This window comes from Dama dama, chromosome 10 (assembly GCF_033118175.1).
Source record: "Dama dama isolate Ldn47 chromosome 10, ASM3311817v1, whole genome shotgun sequence".
Taxonomy (NCBI): Eukaryota; Metazoa; Chordata; class Mammalia; order Artiodactyla; family Cervidae; genus Dama; species Dama dama.
The window spans coordinates 21,637,049-21,648,161 of NC_083690.1; the positions used below are offsets into that span (position 1 = coordinate 21,637,049).

An 11,113-nucleotide genomic window follows, 5' to 3' on the forward strand; every position below is an offset into this window, starting at 1 on the left:
TCCTGTATGGGACTCTTTGTGCCTCTTGGATTGATTGACTATTTCCTTCTCCATATTTGGGAAATTTTCAACTATAATCACTTCAAAAATTTTCTCATACCCTTTCTTTTTCTCTTCTTCTTCTGGGACCCCTATATTTCAATGTTGGTGCATTTGATATTGTCCCAGAGGTTTAGTTCTTTTCATTCTTTTTACTTTATTCTGCTCTTCAGAAGTTATTTCCACCATTTTATCTTCCAGCTCACTGATTCACTCTTTTGCCTCAGATATTGTGCTATTGATTCCTTCTGGAGTATTTTTAATTTCAGTAATTGTGTTGTTTGTCTCTGCATGTTTATTCTTTAGTTCTTCTAGGTCTTTGTTAATTGATTCTTGCATTTTCTCCATTTTGTTGTCAAGGTTTTTGATCATCTTTTCTATCATTATTCTGAATGCTTTTTCAGGTAGTTTACCTATTTCCTCTTCATTTATTTGGACTAGTTTGTTCCTTCATTTGTGTAGCATTTCTCTGCTTTTTCATTTTTTTTTTTTTAACTTATTGTGTTTGAGGTCTCCTTTTCCCAGGCTTTAAGGTTGAATTCTTTCTTCTTTTTTGTTTCTGCCCTCCTAAGGTTGGTCCAGTGGTTTGTGTAAGCTCTGTATAGGGTGAGATTTGTGCTGAGTTTTTGTTTGTTTATTTGTTTTTCCTCTGATGGGCAAGGGTGAGTGAGGTGGTAATCCTGTCGGCTGATGATTTGGTTTATATTTTTGTTTTGTTTGTTGTTTGGCTGGGTAATGCCAGGTCCTGTATTCCAGTGGTTTCCTTTGTGTGAGTTTTCATTATCTGATACCCACTAGGGTTAGTTCTCTCGTAGTCTAGGGTCTTGGAGTCAGTGCTCCCACTCCAAAGGTTCAGGGCTTGAGCTTGAGTTTTGCGTGAGTCCACATTATTATTTTCTGCTGGTCAGGTACCCCTGTCTCCTCTCAGTTGGTATTCTGCATGTACTTCTGTGTCTGAAGGTGTATTCCTGATGCATCTGTGGAAAGAGATGCACTCCACGTCCACCTACTCCTCTGCCATCTTGTTCTCCGCCTGGATGGTTACTCAGTTTTGAACTGAGTTGGAAGCTATCAAGTTTCTGAAGAGATTACAGAACACCTATCTCAGCAGGGCTGGGTTTGTTGTTAACGAATCTTGACAAACAATATCCGAGTCTGTCAACTGGTAGAAGTTTGCCTGTTCCTTTTCTCAGCTGCCAAGTGCTGGGGGGGCAGCCAGGCCACTGCAGGGAATCTTGAAGGAAAGAATCTCAGGACAAATGGTCCCAGCTGCTGCTAGGGTCTTGCCCCAGTATTCCTTGATCAGGATCAGTTAGCCACGAGCAGCAAGTCTTCTTTCTGGCTAAGCCAAATTGATACCGAGTCCAAGCTTGCTCTGCTCGCTGCACGACAGACCAATGAATCTGAGAGATGAGGGGCTGAGGCAAGAAAGAAACTTTATTCGGGGGCCAACTGATCAAGAAGATGGCAGGCTAGCGCCTCAAAAGAACCACCTTCCTTTTTTCTTTTTTTTCTTTAATTGGGTGATCTAATGTGCAGCCAGGATTAAGAAAAACTTTGCTGTCATTGTTCAGTCACTAAGTCATGTGTCCGACTCTTTGCAGCCCCATGAACTGCAGCATGCCAGGCACCTCTATTCTTCACTATATAAGAAAAACTAGTTAAGGATAAAACACAACCTTCCTGAAAGAAGTAGCAACTGGGAGCCAGAGGTGTTCCCTTTCACAAGGACCTGAAAGAGATACCCCTGAGAAGGAGACATCAGCTTGCCCTGCCATCCTCCCTTAAACCTTAAGCAGAACCAGGAAATTAAGAAGACAGCAAGAGGTTGCATTACTGGGCGACTGAGCCCCTCCCCGCACCTGAAATTCTGTGCTTCTTCAGTCTTTTACCACGGATATATTTCAGATATATTTCAGCAGGAAAAGACATCAGAACTCGGTTTCAAAAACACATGCTATTCCTACAAAACATGCCTTTCCTCTCCCCAAAAGACTTTCTTAATATATTTGGAGAGGTATCTTATGCCAGAACAATATTCAGTGGCTTCCTTTGTATTTTTTTTTGAATATGTAATAAACACAATAAAAATTTCAAGCAGTGTAAAAGATTACACAATAAAAAGTAATTCTCATTTATCCCTGACCTCCCTGCTCTGCTCCCACTCAAGGCCCCTCCCCAGAAGCAATTACTTTTATTGGTTTCTTGGTATCTTTCCCCAGATAAACAAGCTGTGTCTTGCCTTTTTTCATTTAAGCACTAAATCTTGGAAATCATTCCATAACAGTACACACAGATCTACCCAACTGTATTAATTGGCTATTCCATCATGTATCTAACCCATACTGATGGACATTTAGATTGGTTCTTGTCTTAAACTGTTAAAGACTTTGAAAAAAGGGTCAACAAGAGTTAAAACAGGTGCTTCATCAGATGAGAACAGGCGAGGCTCAAATGTCACAGAGGAGAAGGCGGGGTTCCCCAGGGGAGCTGGGTGGAGGGAAGTGATCTCCCGGGGGCCCTCAGAATAGCCTTGGCTGATCATGTGCATTTCTGCCCCACAGGAGCCTCATGCCTCGGACCCTCGAGAGTCAGATCACACTGGAAAAGACTCCCAGCTATTTTGTCACTCAAGAGGCCCCTCGCCGGATCTTCAACATGTCCCGAGACACCAAGCTGATCGTGGTCGTTCGGAACCCCGTGACCCGCGCCATCTCGGATTACACCCAGACGCTCTCCAAGAAGCCGGACATCCCTACGTTCGAGGGCCTCTCGTTCCGCAACCGCACGCTGGGCCTGGTGGACGTGTCCTGGAATGCCATCCGCATCGGCATGTACGCTCTGCACCTGGAGAGCTGGCTGCGTTACTTCCCGTTGGCTCAGATCCACTTCGTCAGCGGTGAGCGGCTCATCACCGACCCGGCTGGCGAGATGGGGCGCGTCCAGGACTTCCTGGGCATCAAGAGGCTCATCACGGACAAGCACTTCTATTTCAACAAGACCAAAGGATTCCCTTGCTTGAAAAAAACAGAATCGAGCCTCCTGCCTCGATGCCTGGGCAAATCCAAAGGCAGAACTCATGTACAGATCGACCCTGAAGTGATAGACCAACTCCGGGAATTTTATAGACCATATAATATTAAATTTTATGAAACTGTTGGGCAGGACTTCAGGTGGGAATGAGCCAAGGAGATTCAGGGCTCTTCCACTAGTCTCTTCCATGAGGTTTGCCCTGAAAGCCTCTGACCCTCTTCCCTCAGCGAATCCAGGCTGCAGCCCCTCTTCCCCTCTTGGGTTCCATCCTCTTGGAATGGGGAAGCCCAGTTAAAGGCCAAGAGACCAGTGTGTGTGTATGGGGGGGGGGGGGGATCCCTGCCACTAGTTCTCCCCAGTCTGTCCAGGCAAAGTTGATCTATTTCTGGCATGTCCAGTCAGTTCCTAATAGTTTCCTTTCAGCCCATAAGAGGCCTTGGGAAATTGTTTTAGGAAGCACAGATCTTCTGATTATAGATACATATTATAAGTGGTGATGGTTCTGTTGCTATGAACAAAGCAGTCTGTTCTGTCACCATCCACCCTGGAGCAGGCTTGTTAATTCCGAGTGGCATGTACCTCCCTTCTGAGCTTAACTCTCTGGAGCTGCCCTGGGTGATGGATGGGGACCAGCCTCATCCTCCTGACCTTAGCAGCTCGTGCAGAGATTGTGGAGCTGGAAGTGTTCCTCCTGGCCACCCTTAGGAGACAGACCCTTTGCTGATGAAATAAACCAGTGATTTCAAAGCCTGTGGTTTCAACTCTGCTTGAAGGGGAACTGTCTTTGAAAAACACCCTGTGATCCTCCCTGCTCCCTGTGGACAAAAGCACATAATTCTGCTGTTACGGGTACTTTCCTCACGCGAGCTTTCATGTTCAGCATGCAATGGAATCATGCTTGTCCATGTGAAATAAATACGGCTCTCTCGTGTCCTTATGGCTGGGCTTTTCTCTGTGAGTCAGGCCTGGGGCATGGCTCATTCTTCCAGTTCCTCCCAGCAAGGTGGGGCTGTGCTGGGGATGGTGTGGGAGCGCAGTGAGAGGAGACACAAGCGGGTGGGGGAAGGAGCAGAGGTTCTTGCTGACAAAGGCTGGGGAGACCTGTGGGGGCATCCTCTTCCTGAAACATAGTCTGATGGTGTCAGCTCTCCACCTAAGTTTTACATCTGAAGTGAAGCCAAACTAGAGGCTGACAGGACATCAGACATGTTTTTGCTTGGCCAGCTTGACATTTTGAAATAATTTCCCACATTACGAACTTGGGAGTGTTCATATGAAATATGGATTTCCAGCTTCTTTAAAAAATTTTTTTTATTGGAGTGTAGTTGATTTACAGTGTTGTGTTCATTTCTACTCTACAGCAAAATGAATCATATATATATGTGGGTGTGTATATATATATATATGCCCACTCCTTTTTAGATTTTTTCCCCATATAGGTCATTATGGAGTATTTGAATAGAGTTCCCTGTACTATACAGTAGGTCCTTTATTTTACATATAGTAGTGTATATATGTCAATATATATGTCAATCCAATCTCACAATTTATCTCTCCCCCTGTTGTTTCCCCCAGTAACCATAAGATCGTTTTCTACATCTGTGACTCTATTTCTGTTGTGTAAATAAGTTCATTTGTACCATTTTTTAGATTCCACATATAAGCAATATCACATGATATTTGTCTTTCTCTGTCCAATTTACTTCACTCAGTGTGACGTGGAGACTTGGCCAGCTAAGCCTGTGCTTCAAGACTGCCACCTCGGATGGGACCTGCACTCCTCGATTTTTCAGTCCCCAAGTGGACCCCCTCATCATCATGTAAGGCATTGTAATGCCTTACAGTGACCCCTGTAAGGCATTTGAGTTCACAGGCCTGCTTTGAGTATGTACCATGGCCTCAGAATAAAGTCTGAATCCTCCAGCATGGTGCTTGGGACAACGCCAATGGCAGCTTTGGGATTACCTTCTTCTCCCTCCTCACCCTCTGCTCCAGTCTTACAGAACTGTGCCTTTTCTTGACATTTTCTGTATCCATGCCTTGCTTGCCCCCAGGCATCTCCAGCTAATGGAAACCCCTGCTCCCATAAGACTTCACTCAAGTGTCTCTGGCTTGATATTTGTGCAGCCTTCCTCCCCAACCAAGCTGAATTATCTGCTTGCTCTTCTGCACTTGGTATTTTGTGTACATCTCAGTTCTAGCTTTTATCACACTAGGGTATCATTACTTGTATAAATGCCTATCTTGACCATAGACCCTGAACTCCCTGAGAGTCAAGACTGCATCTTGCTTATATGCAGTAGGCACACAGCAAATGTTTGAGGGATGAATGTGTAAGTGGCTGGATGGATGTTGGGAGTCTGGTGACATGGACAGGAATGTCCCATGGAACTGGACTTCTGGGACACTTGCCAGATAGCTCCACAGGACCCACGGGTAGCTGGGAAGGATTGCTGAACCTCCAGGGGCCGCTTTGCCCTTTGTCTGCTCTGTCAGACATCATGGAAGGCTCCTGAAAATGAGTCTGACTTACAAGACTTACAAAAGCCTGAGATGTTAGCTTTGTTTTTCTACCCCAAGTGTCTTAGGAAATGACTTAGGAAAATCAAATGACTGAGAATATGGTACCAATAATCCATGGTTCCAAGCATCCCCCATGGGCATGGAGAAGGGGGACAGAGGTCAGTGGGAGCTACCACCACCCAGAAACTGGGCGCTGAACCTCTGGGGACCAGAAGAAGAATGAGTTGTATATGGACGTTAATGAATTGCCCTTGTACATTCCCCTACAAAAGTATCTGGTGTCCTGTGATCCTGGCCAAGGTTGTAGCCAAAAGGAGACAGAATTACACTGGGACCCAGAGGAAACGCCCAAGAAACTGTGAAATTTGCTTGTTTATCCCGATCAGGAATTAGAATGAATGAAATTTCTGAATTTTGTGTGCACAAATGGAGCTTTATTCCTTTGCATTACAAGCATTCTCAGACCTCCCAGACCAAGTAGCCTCTAAGTATTAATGAATAGGTCAGAATCTACTGTAATTAATGGATCAATCATCATATCCAAATAAAAGATGCTAAAGTACCTTAAAAATCCTAGTTTAAACAAGTGAAATCAGGTGTATACATGGGTCTGTTCAGCAAACTCTGATTTTTAATCCAGTGCAAATATATCCTTTCACCCAGGCTGCCTGAGGGCAAACTTGCACAAGCTCCAAATTAGTGCGGTTTAAATAGATGAAGTCTGGCTATTCAAATCGGAAACAAAGAAGGCTCCTCCAGGCCTCTGTGTGTGTGTGTGTGTGTGTGTGTGTGTGTGTGTGTGTGAAGCATGTTTCTCTCTCACTAACAGTACAGGGTGCACGGTAATTCCAAAATACCAGAGAATCAGGTTCCTTCCATCTTAGAGCCCACAATTCACAATGGCTCATTCCACTAGCACGACAGGAGTGTGGAAGTCATTGGAGATCACCCAAAAGAGAACCTCCTGACACAAAACCACCATAGCAAATTTGTTTTTAGGGCAGCAATGGAGAAACAGACATAGAGAACAGACCTATGGACATGGGGGAGGGGAGTAGGGAGATGGGGAGATGAATGGAGAGAGTAACACAGAAATTTACAATACCATATGTAAAATAGGTAGCCAGTGGGAATTTGCTCAGGGAACTCAAACGGGGGCTGAGGGTGGGGTGGGGAGGGAGATGGGAGGGAGGTCCGGGAGGGAGGGGACATGGGTGTACCTATTCTTATTGGTATATGACAGAAAACCACAAAATTCTATAAAGCAATTATCCTTCAATTAAAAAATATTTTTAATGTTTAACTGCCATAGCAAGGAGTCTTCGTTGGGAAGGCTCCGGCTGTGCCCTGGAGGTTGTTGGTTCAGGGAAGCTGATGGCAGGTTAACTAGAAGTGAACATCTCATGTGATTGCAGTGCCTTCCATGTCTTATCAACCCTACAAAGCAAATCTTGTTTCAAAGTGTAGCAAATACTGGACAGATGGGTGTGATGGTTAAGAGCAGGGACTGTCTGAGTTCTGACTCTAACTCACTACTCCCTTACTCTGGGATCTTGGGCAAGTTATTTGATGCTCACTGTGCCAATTTGCCCATCTGTGAAACAGAGGTGCTAATAATAGTACCAACATCATAGTGGTTTTATGAGGATTAGACATATCAATTCATGTGAAGTTTGAGAATTACATTCAAAAGTGGTAATTGATATTGACATTATTTCTATCTTTGAGGTGAGGAAACTGAGGCTGAACAAAGTGAAGAAAGTCAAGTTCACACAAGTTGTAGAGATAGGAGTCAACCCAGGCATTTCTCTCAAGAGAGATGGGTGAGTGAGTCAGGTGCAGTAATTGGAAAGAATGCAAAATGGTGGGTGGCGTTAACACAGTCAGCAAGGACTTCATGAGAAAGAACATGGATCCCCTTCCTGCTCCATCTCCAATTATAAAATCTCACCACCTCTTGAATAAAGCTCAGCTCATTTATTAGACACCACAGCTGTAATGACATTACATCTCCCAGGAACAAGAAGGACATTATGGGGTCTGGTCCTCAAATTACCTACTGGATGAAATACAAAAAAAAAAAAAAAAAGGAATCAATGGAATTTCTTTTGTTATGCAAATATTTACTGAACAATTTAGGCAGACACCGAGGATACACAATTGTGTGAACTTTTGTTCCCGTTTCCTCCTCGGAGCTCCCAGACTAATGAGGATGAGAGTCACATAAACTATAATAATATATAATTATATTATTATATTATAAACTCTACAATATAATAAACTGAAGCTATGTGATGAGGGCACAGGGAAACGGATGAGGACTTCCCTGGAGGAAGTAGCAGTGGAGCCATGTCTTAAAAATGCTGAGGAAGTCATCCTTTGGAGAAGAATGTTATATGCCAGTCTGAAATGCTGTGGGAACCTGTTTTTCTAGGTCATGACAACCAAAAACAAGGATTAAGGGCACTGGGCTAAATTCCAGTCACTGGATTGGACCCTAGGCCTATCCACACCACATCCCAGTTCAAGGGCTAGTCTGTTTTTCCACAAATTCAGAGTGGACCTCACACCTCCCTACCCAATACTAACGGCAGAAATGCAAAGCCACTCTTTTTCCAGAATAAGATGAGCCATTCGTCTTCTTGGATGCCTTCTATGGGAGACAAAACGTCCTCTCTTCCTCTCACTCCACCTCCCATTGCCCAGCCCTGGAGAGCCAAAGAACCAATTCGGGTGGATAAATAGATGCCCCAAGGGGCCTCTCACAGTTGAGCAATGAATTTGGTTCTTGATAAAATTGGCTTCCTGATAAATAAGGAGAACATACTGCTTTTATCATTTGGGAGAAACAAGAAAAGAAGTAAGGAAAGAAAGGGAGAGGGAGGAAGGAAGGAGGAAAGAAAACATACATCTCAGCCTCCAAAACAGGTCAGAATGAAATGGAAATACGACCGTGCCATTTAGGAACTATATGCCTGACTGCTTTTTATTGACAGCAGTAGCTTAAATGAATTAGGGATTTATTTCTCAAATTAAAGAAGTCTGGAGTTGGACAGTCCAGTCCTGGTACAGCAGCTCTGTCAACAGGGATTCAGAGGGCTTCTGTCTAATACATCACCCTTAGTCCATTGGCCTGCATCCTCATAGCCCAAGATGGCTGATGCTCCAGCCATCACATCTCTGTTTCAGTCAGAAAGAAGGGAAAAAGAAAGCTAGAAAAACACTGCTGCTAATCAATTTTCAACCCCATCTGAGGAGATTTCCTAGATATTCTACCCATCACTGACTCGATGGACATGAGTTTGAGTAAACTCCAGGAGTTGGTGATGGACAGGGAGGCCTGGCGTGCTGCGATTCATGGGGTCACAAAGAGTTAGACACGACTGAGTGACTGAACTGAACTGAACTTATACTTACGTCTCATGGACTACTATTTGCTGAAAAATAGCCTAGAAAATGTAGTCTGTTAGCTAAACATATTGCCTCCCTGACAACCCAGGATTTTGACACTAAGGAAAAATAAGAGAATGGATACTGAGAAGGCAATTAACAGTCTTTGTAACAATAGCCTCCAACAATTTGAAAAATCTGTCTCTTAGATTACTGATATATTCCAACAAGTCTTGAAAATCTCCCACAACCATCTTCCAGTACCTCCCACTTTGAGACCTTCTGTTTGTCTCCCTATCTCTTGCACTTGACCTCGCAAGGCAAATGTCTCAAGAACCAACTTCTCCCAGCCTGCATCTCTAGCTAGTAGATGAGTTCTCTGAAGGGAGCGCAGTAGGAAGTGAGGGGAATATCTGCTTTGTAGAATTTGCCAATTTCCCTGGTGTAAATGCACCCACCAGAGGCAATTACAAGCTACTGATGTGGCATCATTCAATGCAGTCCTGAACCGTCTCTCCAGGGGCTGCCCACTTAGCTCTGGCATGCCGCCACCATAAAATCTCCCATTCCCTGCCTTCCCAACCAGGAAGCACTTGAGAAAATAAATGAGGGGCCCTGGATTCTTGTTATGCACCACTGCCTGGATGAAACCTGAGCTCGGGACACTGCACTGTGATATTTTCAACACCTCTAAAACAAGTCAGATTGCACTTTATCTGATGATGTGAGGCAGTCACATCATACAAGTATTTAATTGACCTAAATTCAATTATATTCTGTCAGAGAGAGATGAGGAGAGACGATTTAAACAGTGTGAGCAATTCTATCTGTCATCTTGCTTCATGACAGTGACCATGAGAGGATGCCGGGATTTTCCATCCCCTCCATCCCCCTCCATGCCCATCACCACGTGTGAGCATTTTCCTCTCTGATTGTGATGCTAATGTAGATTATTATTTATTCCTCACCCTCCATGGTCCCTAAAAACAAGTCAACTACTGTCTTAATTGCCCAAGTGGATAAATAAAAATCCAGAGCAATGATGGAAGATAAAAGTGGTAGTGTTAGACTGGGGAAATTTCTGCAGGCAATTTGGCTTCCCTGCCTTTGTTAACTTTAGAACCCACTCTCTGAGTAAGAGGCAACTCCCTTTAGTTGCCTTTCCCACTTGGCATCCAACCCCTGCGTGCATGCATACACACATACACACACACACACACACACACACACACTCAGGCTGCCTGAGAAGGGACAAGACCATGAGTGAAAAGTGGCAAAAGAAAAGCAGGGGAGGATGGGAGAGCTGCCGGCAGTTATTCCATTCCTACATCCACCTTCCTCCTGCTAGGGCCACATGGTTGGGCCCCTCCCTCACTCTGCAGAGGGTTTGGCAGAAGCACACCCAGTGGGCATGTGTGTGACTGACACTTATTTCACTCCTATGTCCCTTGAAGGATGGGAGACGAGTCTGTGTGACTGACACGTGTCAGGCTGATCCACGTCTAACCACAACATGATTGATGACACATGGCTAATTGGATCACAGCTGACTGACACATGCTTTGTGGGCATGGCCCGCCCAGCACACCTCAGCCTGGAGCTTGTCTGAGGAGCACCAGTCTGATTGACGCAGGCTCAGCCCTGCAGTGGAGCTGGCTTCTTGCCTGCAGTCCTGCCCTTAGGCTTCTGGATAGGGGCTCTTTTCCCCGCTAAGCCTGAAACAAAGGATGCATTTGCAGCGTGGCTGCAGCAGCTCCTCAGCCCCTGACCTGGCCGGCCTCCCATGCTGGGCATCTGGCTCTATCAGAGCCCAGTATGAGCCCTGTAGTTCACGCTACCCAGATGAACCTGGTCCCAGTGGGGTCCATTCTAGGCTCCTCAAAGGGCTTTTCAAGGCACCTTATGCCACCTTCAGAGTCTTGAACCCTCTTTCCAGAGGCTGTAGCCACTCAGAGCCCTTGGGCAAAGGTCCAGCAAGGGACTCTAGGTAACATGGAGACACAAAGATAAAATGGCAGAGGCAAAATATCCAGGGAAACAAAGATATTTATACAGGACTTCATCTTTCTCCTGCCTTTGAATGATATTAACCTGACTTATAAACTTGTTTAAGGGCACAAAGTCCTTT

The 11,113-nt window shown here is 44.9% G+C and overlaps 1 protein-coding gene across 1 annotated transcript in view; it reads left to right on the forward strand.

Annotated features, from left to right (window-relative positions):
- Positions 1 to 4,005, forward strand: part of HS3ST2 (heparan sulfate-glucosamine 3-sulfotransferase 2) — a 109,798-nt gene extending 105,793 nt beyond the window's left edge. The window contains exon 2 of the mRNA XM_061153002.1: positions 2,604 to 4,005. Within this exon, the coding sequence (XP_061008985.1) occupies positions 2,604 to 3,222 (619 nt within the window). The 3' untranslated portion in view covers positions 3,223 to 4,005. The remainder of the gene's footprint in view (positions 1 to 2,603) is intronic.
- The last annotated feature ends 7,108 nt before the right edge of the window (positions 4,006 to 11,113 follow it).